The following is a 15,976-nucleotide window of genomic DNA, read 5'->3' on the forward strand; positions in this document are numbered from 1 at the left end:
ATCCATCCAATTCAGTTCATGTGTACAGGTAAGGGCTTATATTATCATCTTGTGAGCCATAATTTCTTGATTACAAGGGTGGAAGAGGGAAAACAGGAATTTTCCCTGGCAGTGCTTAGCTCTGAAAAATGGGACACAGGGGCTTACTAAAGTAGGTTTGATATGCGACATTGGGTCTGTAGTACCCGATGACTTTATTCTTACACTTTGGAGGTTATTGTCACAGCAGCCAATACACTGTCTTTAGTAAGCTACGGTATCTCTGGCAGAATCCTAAAACCATGGCATAATTCAGGTTGTAAGGGACCTCGGGAGGCTTCAGGTCAAACCTCCCATGCAAAGCATGGCCACTTAAAAGAGGTTACTCCGTCAAGTTTTGAAAACCTTCAAGGCTGAAGATCCCACAGCTTCTCTAGGAACTTGCTCCAGTGTTTGACTGCTCTCATGATGAAAACAGTTTTCTTCTCCCTTGTTGCAGCCTGTGTCTGTTGCCTCTTAAATCTATCATGCACCTCTGTAGAGCTTGGCTCCGCCTTTTCTATACCTCACCAATAAGCTCTCCCCTTGGACTCCTCCTTCTTAAGGTTGAACAAACCCTGATCCTGCAGCCCCTCCTCACATGTTGTGCCCTCCAGCTGCCTACCAGGCTCAGTCCAGTATGTCAGTATCTTTCTTGCACTAGAGACCCCAAACCTGCATGCAAGTCTCCAGATGTGGTTTCGCAAGTGCTGAATAGAGAGGACTTATAATTTCCCTTGACTTTCAGCTGTGCTCTTGTAAATAGAGCCCACTATCCTGTTGGTTTTCTTTGCCTCAAGAGTACACTGCTCATACACGTGCAATTCCATGCAAATCCCACCCGTGATACTGGCTCTTTTTACTGTAAAGCTGTCCCCAACCCACCTACCTAGTCTGAATTGCTGCAAGGAGTTAGTTTGTCTCAGAGGCAGGACTTTGCTGCATTTATCTTAGTTGGTGAAGTACCTGGTAGATAATTTCTCCAGCATCCTGAGATCTGCCTTTAAAGGAAGTCCTGCCCTCCCTGTAGCAACTGCCCACCCCATGTCCCAGGAGGGCAGCTGACATGTTATCACAAAACCTCCCCAGATCCAGGTTTGGCGAAATAAACGTGCTGAAAGTGCACTCTGTTATGTCCTCCAGGTTGTTAATAAACATGTTAGATGGTACTGGCCCCAGTACTGAGCACCTAGAGTGTGGGCTGCCAGTTCAACTTTATCTGGATAGCTGGTCAGAGGATTGTAATCAGCAGTACACTTCTCACCTGTTGTAGGTAGCTACCCAGTCCATGTCAGCGGAGTTGTTTTTAAAAAAAATAAATAAAAAACCCAACAGAAGAATCCTTTTATTTTCAAAGGTTGATCAATCCATGAAAGAAAGAGCAGCACATTTCTGCAAAGCCCAAAGAACTACAGCTCATTCCAAAGACATATTTTTTCTCACCAGAAAGGAAGTGCCTGTTAAAGAGAAGGAACCAGGAAGGGAGCCAGGACCAACTGTGGCCAGTGTGGTTCTGCTGTCTGGTACCTTTAGAAATACATTACACCCTTCACACTTCTCCTTCCAGTGTTGCTTTCCTTAAAATCACTGAACACCCAGGTGAGGATCCATCTAAGCATAAAGGACATTTTAACATCCCTGGAGGCCATGTTAGGGCTGCCCTTTATATTTTGATTTTCATTCACAGGACCTATAGAAGAAATGGAGCAAAACTCTCCAGGGGGAAATGCTGCCTGGCTGTATGAGCAGCCACCTTTCCATTACACTTTGGAGGAAATCTGGTTGCCTTCCAGTGAGTTCCAGTCACCAAATTATTTTATTGTTACAATATCATGAAGCGATTTTTATTTTGTGCACTTCAAGGTGCTCAAAATGTTACTTTTCACAGTATAGAATGGATGAGACAGCATTTGTCATGGAAGCACTCAGCAGAGTATGTTTCAACTTCATTTAGTTGTGCTGTTTTATGAAGTTCTGCAGTACAATGTGCCAGCAAATTATGTTAATTTTGGTTTCTTTCTGGTGATTAACTAATCATTCATATAATAAATAGCAGCTAACTACAAGAAAGAGATTTATTTGTCACAGAGTTAGAAGAATGTCAAACTCTTCCCATTTCATGTAAAAAGGCAGAGGAAAAAATACTTCTAAAATGACTTTGCAACATGTGCTTTATTTTAAGTCATTACTGAATCAAAACTACACAGTATACCTTTTTAACATACCCTACCCACTCAGTGATTTTTTTTTTCTCAATATATTTTTAACATGGAATGAAACCTACACTGCAGTTGTAAATTTTCATGCTACAATGTTCTCTAATGAGCCATTTGTGTCACTAAGAAGAGCAATTTACGAAAAAGGCCATTTTTCAAGCTCATATGTCTATATTTGGGAACCTAAAAAAAAAACCCGTCTCAGATGTAAAAATGTGACTTGGAATATGTAAACATTTTCATATACCTGAAACACTGGAAGAAGAATATCAGCTAACAGCAAAACAACAGTTGCCTTACATCATTGAAATGGGAAAAAGCATGTCATGAGAAGCAGAGAGAAACACACATTATTCAGTCTTTAAAGGGTTATAAGAAATGAAGTTGCTCATTAGGTCATTGAATTCACTTTCTTTTCTCATCTAATGGAAAGCAGTAACTTTGAAGAGAATGGCCCAGCAGAACACCCCAATAATTCACCATAATTATTCTAGCCATTAGTTAGTCTTGACAAAGTGTCAAGTTTTCAGTTGCTTTTTTTTCCTGAGAAAAGTCATTGATGTTTGGTGGAAATGTCTCCTGTGACTGTACAAATAAAATAAGGCATTTAAACAGATTGTTGCTTGTTTTCTTTTTGCTAACAGAGGCTTGTCCACAGTGTCCTTTGTACATCACAACCTCTGCTTTTCTACAAATGGGTATGGCTAGAATGTCTTCAGATCCCACTGCGGCCCTGGGTCTTGGGTGTCCTGAAGGCTAGTCAGTGTCCCATTACTGTAGCTTGAAAGTCAGTGATGTACAACAGCATATTGCACAATCCAAACTGTATGGCTCCAGAAAGGGTTAAGAAGGTACACTGGAGTCATCTGTGGATTCACTCCCTTCATTTCTTTTTAAGTTGTAATGGTCGTCTGGAAAATTAAATTAGCCAGACAAAGATGCAAACTTTTTGTTGATTAAATTACAAAGCAGTCCCCAGGTTGTAGAGGAGTGGCACATTAAAACCAACAAATCATTCAAACTTCCTCACTGTTGATCCTTAATTCGAAAGGCAGCATGGATTCCTAAGGCCGTAGCTTCCAGGATTCCTTCAGTGAAAAATCATTGCTACCCAACTATAAAAGGCTTAGCTCTTAAGAGAATATTGTGCTTTTTTTTCTTTTTCCTTTAAAATTCAGGTTAAATCAACTTGATTTGCAGTGTGACACCAAAGAGATCAATTAGTTTTTTCCCTAGTCCACTTGATCATGGTCTCTGGTGAGCGATACAGGAATATTAGTTTGGCGTACAGGTCTTCTTCTAGTTCCAGTTCTCCAGTCTCTCGCACTAAGAAGATGTCAGTACACAACTTCAAGATTCGGTCTACATTGGGTAGCTCCTCAAACATGATGGAGTGAGAGATCCCACTGAAAAATTCACGGACAAACTTTCCTATCACCAGGACAACTGAGGCATATAGTCCCATAATGCTGAAAAGAAAGAAAGGAAGAGTTCAAATCATGCCTTGAAAAAGAGTCAACCAAGTGTGAGGAAGCTCATCTACATATCTAAGTGTAGTCTGTGAGCTGGGTGAACATTAACTTCTAATTAGGATTGTGCTTTTGCTGTGCTGCAGGATGAAGGAAAGTAAGGTCTTTCAAACATCACAGAAATATGGAAACATGAACAGCTGGGGCTGCTGACTTAAACAGTTTAACCCCAGTTCCTGATGGTCCCATGTCCTGTCTGCTACAGCTTGGAAGTCACGACTCCTGCAACTTGGGAAATCTGACAACAGCTGGCTGCTAAAGGCAAATAATCTGTCATGTTTCATATTTAATATTTTTTATTAAAATTACATATTACATATGTAACTGGTGACAAACTAACATTTTACCTGTCTCCCCTTATAATCCTCCTATGGGGATTTCTCCAAAATTTTACCATAAGGATATATCTCCTGAGAATGCACAGTCTCCTTCCTTCCTCTCTCTGTGGAGATGTATTTCATAACTGTTTCACACCCGGGGTCCTGGCTACAAGATTGGGAAGGTCGCCAAAACTGGGGAGAATTTGGGCAGAACCTGACCTGCAGCTAAGCTGACATCTTTTGAATTTTTTTACTGCAATAGGAAATTGGTGTGAAGGGTGCTTCTGTTTTTATTCCCACTGGAGAGCAGTTACCAAGGATGATACTATTCCTTACGAATATTAACCCTACTATAGATAATATTAGCAGACATTAACTCGAAAATCTCACAAAACTCCTTTTCAAAATGTTGCAACGTTCAAACACAAAAACAACAAAGAATTAACCTCCCCAAATCAGCAAATAAAGTCACCTCTACTTCTATCTCATGTACTTTATTTAATTTTATGTGAAGATTCCTTCTTACCCATAACCAGCCAAAAATCCAAGGCTTGGAGGACTGACTTTATCACTGAATATGATGAGCTCAAGACTATCTCCAGATGTTTTGAATGTTTTTCCAAGCTGATTCAAAACCCACCATTCACGAACTCCCTCACCAGACTCATTGTTTTTGACCAGGGAAACTGTGATATTTTTCCATTTGCAGTCTATTGAAAAAAAGAAGTGTTAAAATATATACACAAAGAATTGTGGAAATCAAACTACTTTGAGACAGATACTTCAAACATCCGCATAAGAAAATGACTGAGCAATGTAAAAGCAAAAGTTTTTTATAATTCTCCTAAAACCCATTTTTCATTATTTCTGTACAAAAGTATAAAATTTATAAAACCTAGACTTCTGTGTTTTTCCTTCTGCAAATCTCATCTGAATCTGCATTAAATAAATAAAATATTTCATATCACCTACATTTTCTTCTGTACAACTGTCAAATCATTTTGGTATTTTCAGTCCAAAATGTCAGTAACACTCATCATGTGTGCATTTCAGGCCTAAAGAAAGACATTTAGCCTGAGGGATAGTGGCCAGCTTCTAGATGTCAAAGTGAAACTACCACTGTAAATGATTTATGTCTCGATATAGAAGATGTTATTCCCTTATATCAAAAAAAGCATACTATCCTGTTTTATGCATACTGATCACACAGACAGGAGGCAAACTCTGATCATCCTGAATGTACATTAGTAGTGTATACATTAAAGCCCTTCTGAAGAATGTCAAATTAAGGACCTGACTAATGACTTGTAAGCACTAGTAACTTATTGCTACTCATAGATTGATACTTGAGGTTCAGTCTCAAAAATAGTTTTTCCCAATTAATCTGATCACTGAACCTTGATAGTAATGCCCTACATACTATTACTACTAGTACTCGTACTACTAATATACTCAAGCGCCAAATTTAACCTTTGTTGAGCAAATTGGTCTTCAATAAAGACTTGTTCCTACTCTTCTAATCCAACAGGTTTTTCATGTGTTATGTGCCCATGTGTTCATGTATTCTGTTTGTCTGTGAGTACCTGTATGCATTCTGACTCTGAAATTCAATGATTTATCTATCTAAACTGGGTTCTTTGCACCAATAAGAAAGGAACAGCTTAAAAAAATCAAAATTATGCAGTGTCATTATTTAAGTTGAGGAGCTACATTTGCAGACATGCAATGCTACTGACTGTTCATAGTAAGGTGTTAGGGAGATGCAGAGAAGTGAAACTTCTGATCACTTAGAAAACAAAGGAAAACAGTTCCTAAAGCAGAATTGAAGGAAAGGAGATGGACTTCATCCTTAGAGTCCTTACTGTTAAATACAAAGCTATTGTATACCTGTACATCCAAATGTATTCTCTGTCTTATACTGTATTACCTTATCTTGCCTCAGTCTTGTGGGCACCAAGTAGAAACCATTGTAAGTGCATTTCAGACTGAGGCACCTTGTAACATCTCAGTGAATGTACAAGTGTGCGTGCTGTGTTGCACTTCTTTCAACCATATTCTGTTTTTCATGGTCTGGACACATACCTTTCAATAGCTGCTTTATGGGTTTTGCCAGAGAATCACTAGGAGCCTTGATGTAGTAGGGATACACTTCCTCTAATGTTCTGAAAAAAAAATGAGAAAGCAAATATTTCATATTTTTATACGTCTAAAATAATTTAGAAATACCTAACAGGGCTATACACAGTTCCCAGTAATTCTTGGCTCAAGCTATGACTTTATGGTGTTCAGATGTCACATCTGAAAGTTAGCTGGATTTATGGGCTACATTTTGTCAGAACTTCAGCAGGGAGCTCCATCCATAATGTCACCATTCATACACTATGAATTCCACACACCTGAGGCATGCGTGTTTGCAAGGAATGTAGGCTTTATATTTTGTTTCCCTTTTTAACAAAGCTGCTTTTATGGTCAGCTATAATGTCATAAAGAAAGGCAGTAGTAAACAAGCTAGAAAAATATTTAGCTAGAAAAATATTTGGTGAGAACAGTTATTACTTTGGAATTGCAAAATATTTCGATAGTAGCACCTGAAAAAAAGCAGAGATTCTGTCCTAACTTTTTCCTCAAATGGCTGAAAAATTCTAGGGAAGCAGAGCTCTCAGGGAAGTCCTGTGACACTTGCCTCCAGCAGGTCCAAAAAAAAGGTAAGAGCTCAGCAGCTAAGTTGTCCCCGTAGGGGTGGTAAGAGAAAGCTCCATGCTGAATAGCTGCAACAACTGTTTTTCCTTTATGATCAGGTAAAAAAAGCTTAAATCAACAATATTAAGGCAATATATTTGCAAGACAGGCAAATGCAGGTATATCTTCTATGTCACTGTTTGCCTCCTACAAAGGGAAAATTATAAACAAATTACCTCTTCCTACAAATGAGAAAAATCTATCCTCCATGGCTGTACATCACCTTAGGAAATATTCCTGCATCCTCATACAGCAGAAAAGTAAAAGAGGCATAAAATATTTTTAAATGCAATGATCAGATGTGCAACAGCAGTCTGTTTGGATGTACAAGTGTGTGGGGAGGTGCAGAAAAAGAGCTGTGCATAGAAAAGGCAAATCTAATTCCTACCTACTAACAGATAAGAACCTCTCAGATTTTTCACAATCCCAGTTGGCCTCATTTTAAACTTTTCAACTCTGGTAGCCACAAATCAGATTAGGTGGCCTTCAGGGATGATGTGCTGGTTTAGCAGTACTTAGAGACTACTGCTGTAAAGTAATCCCCAGTGAGCAGGCGGAAGAGGAAGAGCCAGACTCTTTTCCAGTCTGGAAGGAGGCACCACTGCTGTTAATGCTATAAGGATATATCCATAGAATAATGTTTAATATTCATATTAGGACCATGCCTTGTGAATTTCCATTACAGGAAAAGATCTAATGTCAGAAATGACTGCAGATGTTACCCTTTGACCGCAGTGATTTAACACTTCCTTGCCAATCTCACACTATTCAAAAATAACAATGTGAAATACAGTCTGGATGGTTATTTAGAACAAAAAAATCCTCAATACAACATCCTCAGATCAAGTTGAACGGAAGTAACGCAAAGGCAAGTTGAACTATAAATATACTGCAGTGAACTTGTGTTTATCCAATAAATCAAAGAAAAGTTGCTAATAGCTTCACCATGCTTGTTGGTGATGATCCAGTGTTTGTGGTCTTCTCAGCCTACATTTATAATGGAAAGCAAGCTTTTACCTTTAATACTGCTATTATTTGACTTCAGTGCTGTTGGCCTCTGTTATTAGAGGGGGCAGACAAATGAAACAGTTGCACAAGCTTGACCTTCTTAGGAAATCAGGCTTCAAAAGGGAAAGTTTGCATATAAATAGGCAAAGAAAATAACTTACACCTTTTCCAGTTTCTCTCCAGACATCATTGTAGCAATATCTGTTCTGGTTTTGTTTTGTAGTTTAAAGGTAAGTTTATCTGATGCTATTTCAGCTTTGGCACCAAGGGTGAGATTTCTGTTGTAAGTAAAAAGGAAGACACACTGTCAGCCTACAATGCGAGCATAACCTAAGCACTTTTTGCTGAATGCAAGAGCTAGTTGTCTAACTAGTCAGCACTGACCCTGGCTAACCTAGTCTTTGATAAAGCAAGCATCATGCGACCTGTACCTGAGATGGTGTGGTTTTTTTCACAGAGGATATGTAGCAGCCTTAAAGGTTTGTTTTTCTAACTGACTATGCCTTTGTATACAGGACAATAATGACAAATTAGTATAATTTTGCTCTCACTTTAGGCAATGGGACCGTTCAGTGTCAGGACAGCTAAGGATGTTGCAGTCAGCTACAGCTTCCCAAAACACCACCTCAGCCCTGCAGAAACTTGTCTAACAGACTGATAGGACCTCCATGCCTCCCCCTCAGGCTTCACACCAACTGCAGAACATGACTGGTGCAGGATCAGCTTTCGCACAATGCCTTATGCCATGTCCTGTGGTCCAAGTGTGGCAGCTGGGTAAGGCTGGGGGCTGGGAGGACTGCACAGAAACATTACCAGCAGATGCTGTGCAAAGGCAAACAATGTGTGACACAACAGGCTTATCTTACTGCTGCTTGTGGTCTCCTTGCCTAGCTGAAAGACAGCATTTAAGTAGAAGGTCACTGTGGTAAGTCTTTAACATTTTCAGTTATTCATGGTCACAGTGTAATCCACAAGATATAATCTGAGGGTGAAAACGGTCTCTTTCAACTCGTGTATGAATGCTTGTAGTTATGAAAGCATATGGGCAAACTGAGTAGCAGTATTAAAAAATAATATAAGGCTCAGAAATGATGGAGTGGAGTAATTCACTAGCTAATACTCAATGCTTCCAGGAAAATAAGAGGGGTCAAATAAAGTTAAATTAAGGGTGCAGATTCATTACTATGTTTGACTGTGGAAAGACTGACCCAGCAAGTTCAGAGCTCCCACAGTGATTCAGCTGACCTGCTTCTTGTGCATAGTCTTTTGTTATAACAATCCAGCTTCTACTTCCAACAAAACACGTAGATACCAGGGCTGCAAAGGAACTTAATTTCCACAAAGTGATGACTTCAGTTTAATCCAGCAGTCTACAGGAACCCCAGCTGGCAGACAGTAGTGAACAAATGACCTTGGTGACTGGGTGTGGTCTAGCCTGTGTGCAACGACTTTGTTTTTTAGGCTGTTTCTTTCAAAAACTTCATTGTAAAGTATAGTTCACTGAGGCCAAAGGAATCATAAGTAAACAGGCAAAGGTCTCAACAAAAGGGATCTGTGCCATTGTTATTTGCATATAAAAATAGTTTGTCAATTCCAGACTCCCTTAAAAAGAGGACCAATCAGTTCTGTTTCTATTTCCTCATAGGCTTTATGCCTTAACTAGGTCTGAGAATTCAATTTCCATAAATGATAACAAGACTGTTGTTAGGGCAGTTTATTTGAACATCTCCATGTAAAACTGGCTAAAATTTTCTTACTCTTCCTTTCCCTCAAGTCCCATTGAAAACTCTATCATGCCATTTTAAAGAATCTACTTGGAAGTGGCTCCACTTCTCTATTTTTGAGAACTGCAGGCAATAAATGTTTCCCTGAGTAACAAAAGTGACTTCTCTCTGTCTCCCTCACACTTATAGATTTTTGCTCTGCAGTACAATAGAATTTGCTGAAAAACTAAACCAAAAATGCAGCATGGAACTGTTCTACTGAGGAAATGCTTGGCAAACAGCCTTTTTAATTACCTCTGAATGGTCCACGAAAGAACTACAGTGAACTCAGATGAAAAATCCTGCAGTCCTTCTATCATTTTCTGTCTACTGGGAGGGCTGATGGTCCATAAAGAATTTGAATTTCCCTCTAGATCTGCTAAAGTTATATCTTCTTTTCCATAGCCCTCTAGAAACTGCAAGGCAGCCTGTAGGTGCAGAAAAGGAAAATAAAATTTCAGAGCAGTGATATCCACAAGACACAGAAGCATGTCTCCCAGTTAGACAGAACTGTAAATGTTTGATTAACTGTAAGTGCAAGGGTGTGCACTGATTGCCTTCCTCAGGTACCAATTGGGGCTCTAGATATACCCAAGCTAAGAAGGCAAAACAAAAGTGGCCTTGCTGTTTGATGGCCATGAAGGCCAAAGCAAGCCTGAAAGTTCAGGAAGTAAACTCTGTAGAGTGCTTAAACTTGAGTTAAAATTTTACTCTGTCTTCTGTTGAGTATCTTTCTGCATAGAAAGATGTCTGCAAAGGATAAAGCAACTTGAAACTCGTAACTTTGAAATGGATCAAGGTTACAATATTAACGCAGTCATACATGGGCTATTTGGTAGGATCTAAGATCAAAACCTATTAATTCTTGAATGGAGTAGTAGCAAGCACTTCTTTTAAAGCTATATCTGATCAAATGACAGCTATGTTAGCAATGCAACAGTTTCTACTAATTATTAGTCTTTTTCTTGTAGAAACTTGTGAAAACTTTATGCATATTGCTTCATGAAATACTGAGAATTTGCTTAAATGGTTGTTTTGACACTTTAATGTCAAAATATTTCTAGCCCATGCACACTTTCTTTTGACAGCACCACCTCTCCTCATCAGGAGGTGAAAGATGTGTGTGCTATAGGAAGGACCATGGGGCTTAAAGGACCAACACTGTTATGTCCCCACAGCACATTTGTTTTGGCAGTACACAAACAGCATCATGTCTCCTAAAGGTTTGTGTCATTTAGAAGAGAGGTTTTTATTCACAGAACAGGACAACTAAGGTTTCTGTCTTCCAGGATTTTTTGGAAAGATGTCTAGATTAATGGTAGTTTGCCTGATCATAACTCAGCTCTGTCCTGACAAATGATTTTGTGAACCTTTATTCATTCTACTCTTTGTGAAAATATCTTCCAATTGATGACAGCACTGCTTACCACTTATAACTACACAAACAAAACTCACAAAAGGCCTCCATGGAAACATGTACACATTTTTAAGTAATGAGGTATTTTACATTTCACTTACAGTGTTACCCCTATAGCCTGCCAGAAGCATATTGAAACGAGTCTGATTGAAATCCTCGAGCTGACTCTGTTGAGCACTCATTGTGAAAATAGGCTGGGAAACAAAAGAACACACACTTGTCACATTTACTTCACATTGCTGCTACATACACAGTATAGCATCTTGTGCATTACAGCCCAAGACAATTATGGCACTCAATTCGACAGAAGAAGATTATAATTTCATTCCACTGAGATGCAAGCTACCTCCAATTATCTTGTATTTACCACGTGGACCTGTAGGCAGTTATCTGAGTGTATCTGATGTAGGATAATTTATTCCACTGCTAGTAGATTATGGTTTTAACTCGAAAGTGAAGATAGTATTTTACATCAGTGATAAACTAACATGTTTTTAAACCCCAAAGGGATAATTTGTGGAAGTTTGCCTGATACCTTGCATAAGGCAGGAGAGTTCAATTCAACGAAGGGAAGAAGAATAGTACAGGAAATACAGTGCAAAAACCAGAGTTAACTTTTAGTGTGTCTTCTTTTTTTACCTGATAACCTCCTAGAGTTATTGTGATTGATACATCTAGAGGCTTGTTGGTGATGCCTGCAACAGATTTGATTAAAGACATGAAGAGCAGTGGGAACCAGACAATACAAATCAGCAAGACGATAATCATGCCACCCATTCCATACTTCACAACTTTCTTTTTCTTCTGGCCTCTTGGTTGGGGATATCTCTGCAAAAGCAAACAGCAATATGGTAATGTCTCTTCTATCAGAGGTACACTTCATATGATTTGATTAGTAAATATATAATGATATTAAGGCTTCCCATCTTTTGTGGTAATTTGCTACCCATTGCCAGGCCAGTTATTCTGAGATTTTTTTTTAGCCAAGCCTGCACAGACACTTAATTTCTGGTGACAACAGAGAAAAGTGACAAATTAACCCATATCAGGTGTGTGTTCAGTGTGACAAATACTGGGATTTTGATTCTTCACAACGATAAAGAAGGAAGAAATTGCTAGGATAATTTGAATTTTTTTGTCTGGATGAGTGCAAACATGAACTCACATGAACAAAATATAAAATAATAGCAGCAACAGTGATACAACATTTTGTTCCAAAAACTGCTATTGTGATTGACCCACTTTCTTGTATATAGCCTTCCAAAAAGTTTTATCTCAAAGCTCCTTAAGGCAGTTCCTCTCATAGATCTCGAAATGCTGCAAACCATATATCAATGTTGGGGGAGCAGGAAAATTGTTTGCCAGCAACTGACATACACAATCAGTAGAAATGTCTGATATTGCACTACCTCCACATTCATTTCATACTTCACTTACAGTATTTCCAAGAGTTGTTCACAGGCTTTATCTAATCTGTTTCTAGTGAATCTGACACCAACTGCATTTAAATAATGTTTACAGTTTTGTTGTTGTCCCTAGAATATTGGTACTGCTGATGTAACATCCTTCCCTTTCTTAGTTTTTGAGACCAAAAGTGACTTTGCTTTTCTTCTCCTTTCAAAGCAGATCACATGGTATGTCTGTTCTCCCTTGCCCATAATGCCATCCCTCTGTTATTTGCCTCATGACTGAATACCTTAGTAGCTTCACCATCCTGTAAAATGCCTTACCATCACTGTAATTTATTTTGGTGTATTCTCTTATAAGGATTTAACTCTGTAGTGTTTAGGAGTCTGTCTTTCATGCACTGCATACTGCACGTGTAAAATAGAGATGCATTTTGCATTATATTGCTCTGTACCGCAAACACACGCCAGGAATACGGCTTTCAGGAAATTGTTCTTGCTTTACAACATGAATCCATAAAGCCCTATGAGAACATTAAATTTGTAATACAATGCTATATTTAAAACAAATTAGTTACTTTTCGAAGCAGTGTATCAAGTAATTTGTCCTATGCTACAGAATACTCTTTTCATTAAAATATCACATCAAGATCACCAGGGGTATATTATTTGTCTGTAAGAGATTAGTTCAGGCACTTTTAATGACATTACAGAGCACCTCAGAGAGACTCTAACAGTTAAAGTACTTAAGCATACCACTCAATGTGTAAGAGACAGAGAGAACTAAAGTACCTTGAACAACATGTAAAGTCATGGTTAGATATTTTGCTACATGGCATTAGCACACACATTCTAGCTTAGACATGGAAATTTTCCCATGTCAGCTCTCTGCTACATAAAATGCACATGATCCTGTTGTGGTATAAAAAACCACAGTGAGATGGACAGTCAAAGTAGAACTGGATTATTATTTCTCTGACCGCTGAAGTTCTTCGGAACTTCTTCCATTCATGGCAGTAGTGGGAGTCACAGAGAAAAAGCCTATATACAAGATTTGTGTGCTCTTTAGCTCTGAGTTAATCTAAGTGACATACTTGGAAAGTAATTGCCATTAAGAGACAGGATTATAATAAAAGTAGAAATACGTCAGTAACACTTAAAAATAAATCCATTTCAATGCAGATGTAGAATTTCTGACTGGTTTGGTCACTCTTAAAATAATGCTTAATTTCTATTTCAAATTGGCAAAATAAGCAAGCATATGGTTGCAATCTTTATAGTGGTTATAAGGAATCCAGAATTTACAAGTTTAATTTGAACTGAAGCTTAAATGATTTAAAGAGACTGAAATTTCAGTCAGACAAATGGTGGGTTTATCTGGCCTACAGTTCAGTTCTGGATGTGCAGGGACTCTCCTGAGACAGAGGAGCCAGCTGAGTTCCCTCTACAGTTACATGAACCTGATGTCCCTGGGACCTACAGGGACATGGACATGAACTTTTCCTTCTACTGACCTTTCTCTTCAGCTACAGTTTCCCTGCTACTGCTGGTAACCTATCTAGTTGTGTGTGAGACTGTGTAAATACCAGCCCTGAAACCCAGGCATGCAATTAAGCCAGAAGGCACATGCTTGTGGAGTTCTCAATAATAGTGGAAAAATAAGCTAGGCACAAAAGAGAAGCCATTTGAAATTTCACTCCACCTGACTGCCAACTACCGTAAACCACTGAAGGGTCTGAATATTTCTGAACATAAGCACCAGGTGTATCTTCTAACAAACTGGTTTTATGGTGGATTTCCCAATCATTTAGGGAGCCATGATTATTTCTCTAAATTTCTGCAAGGGGGAGAGGAGGCCTGGATCACTTATATGGGGCTTCCTTACTTTTTCTGACTCTCGCCAACACTTCAGGATGAATATATGGGCATAGATATCTTCAACACAGATCCAGCTGGAAAGACTGAGAGTGGTATCGGTCCAAACCCAGTCCATTACTGCTCTCAGCTCAGTCAAAAACGGAACTAGGCGGAACCTGCAGGGAGATCACAGCAAATAACTCATCAGAAACAGAGGGATCACACTGAACAAGCACGGCATGTGTATATATGATGAGAGGGAGAATTAAGACAATATTAAAAGATCTTATGGGGAGATTTTGTAAATACAAATACAATCATATCCTGAAATAGCATGGTTAGTACAGATCTGCTGTTGCTCATGTTCTTCTAGATCTCCTTGTCAGGTCATAAATATGCTTTTGCATCATTATGCCCAGTAATTGCGATCGAGCCATTGATGGAACAGTAAAAGGCCTTCCTGTATCCCTAAATTCCTCCGACCTGGGAGTGGAGACCATGTTTTCCGCAGGACGGTGGGAATTTGTTTTATACCTCCTTACACCAAGTGGTGCATGGCACATTTGCAGTAGGTGGGCAGTCCTCAGTTGTGTATGGAACTGGGCTTTTTAAATCTTAAGCAGCAGAAGAATGTAGGCTAACAGGAAATAAATATACATATAACACTTTTCTGATCAGCCAGGCCACAAAGAGCATTTCATGTGAGGAAAGCTTTCTTCTGTTACTTTTCCTACTGGAATGCACTAAGCCCATACTGAAAATATTGTGAAAATGCTGAAATTATTCCAGTTTTTCTGTGGAATACATATATGCTTTGAACTAGCTTAATCACAAGATCATTGTAACAGTCTAAGTGGAGCGTGAAGTAAGGCTCTGTAAGACCACCTTTCACTCCAAGCAATGCCTGTTACTTGCACTAACACTCCTAACTCCTGAAGAGTTTCAAATGTGCAGCACTTCTCAAAGGAAACATTTTTTGATGCATAGTTCTTATTTCTCAGGTGTATTGTCTTTCACTCGATTTCGTTCACCTGCTAAGGTAGAGCCTGTAGACCTGCTCCAAAGATATCTTTGGGATTTGACACCTTACCAGTTTTTAGGACTGCAGAACTAATAACATTACCTGTTTTCTAATATAATATGTAGCCCCTATCTCTGTTCACAGAGGTGATTTCTTAGAAGTGTTAAAAATGTCTCTTCCATAGGGGCCTGAATGGGTTACTGGTGTATCAGGCTTCTGGGTTCAGAGTGGGAGATCAATTTTTCTGAAGTTTGCATTCCTGGAATAGATTTTTTTTTTTTTTTTGTGTGGACTACAGGGGACATATGGCATATACAGAGTATGCTGTGCAAAATTTACTGTCTTATTTCCAGTAGTCTGTGAATAACCCCACAACTCATTATAACAAGTCCTAATTACATGAAAGAAAGAAGGGCAGTAAGTCTACACTTACCCTTGAAATAAGAAGAGGTTGACATAGTTATAACTTTTTGTGAGGAAGTTTCCAAGAACACGAGTTGGATATCCGCAGCGTATCTGATATGCTGATAAGCCAAAATAAACACATTTCACAAAATACCAGAGCTGGGCAACTGTGTTCTGGCTAAATTTCCTGTAAAGGAAAAGATGGATAAAAGAAAATGATAAGCTTTGTATCTGTGTATGACCAAATTAGCTTGAAATGCTTTGTGCTTATGGCAGT

General features: G+C 38.8%; 1 protein-coding gene across 1 annotated transcript in view; it reads right to left on the bottom strand.

The window, feature by feature from the left end:
• Positions 1 to 1,345: 1,345 nt before the first annotated feature.
• Positions 1,346 to 15,976, bottom strand: part of PIEZO2 (piezo type mechanosensitive ion channel component 2) — a 296,094-nt gene continuing 281,463 nt past the window's right edge. Inside the window, exons 48-56 of the mRNA XM_029959391.1 lie at positions 15,728 to 15,886; positions 14,302 to 14,449; positions 11,650 to 11,838; positions 11,112 to 11,204; positions 9,849 to 10,021; positions 7,992 to 8,108; positions 6,166 to 6,245; positions 4,610 to 4,793; positions 1,346 to 3,703 (exon numbers count right to left, since the gene is read on the bottom strand). Coding sequence (XP_029815251.1) covers positions 3,451 to 3,703; positions 4,610 to 4,793; positions 6,166 to 6,245; positions 7,992 to 8,108; positions 9,849 to 10,021; positions 11,112 to 11,204; positions 11,650 to 11,838; positions 14,302 to 14,449; positions 15,728 to 15,886 — 1,396 coding nt within the window. The 3' untranslated portion in view covers positions 1,346 to 3,450. The remainder of the gene's footprint in view (positions 3,704 to 4,609; positions 4,794 to 6,165; positions 6,246 to 7,991; positions 8,109 to 9,848; positions 10,022 to 11,111; positions 11,205 to 11,649; positions 11,839 to 14,301; positions 14,450 to 15,727; positions 15,887 to 15,976) is intronic.

Source organism: Manacus vitellinus, unplaced genomic scaffold (genome assembly GCF_001715985.3).
Source record: "Manacus vitellinus isolate BGI_N305 unplaced genomic scaffold, ASM171598v3 scaffold_1_pilon, whole genome shotgun sequence".
Classification (NCBI taxonomy): domain Eukaryota; kingdom Metazoa; phylum Chordata; class Aves; order Passeriformes; family Pipridae; genus Manacus; species Manacus vitellinus.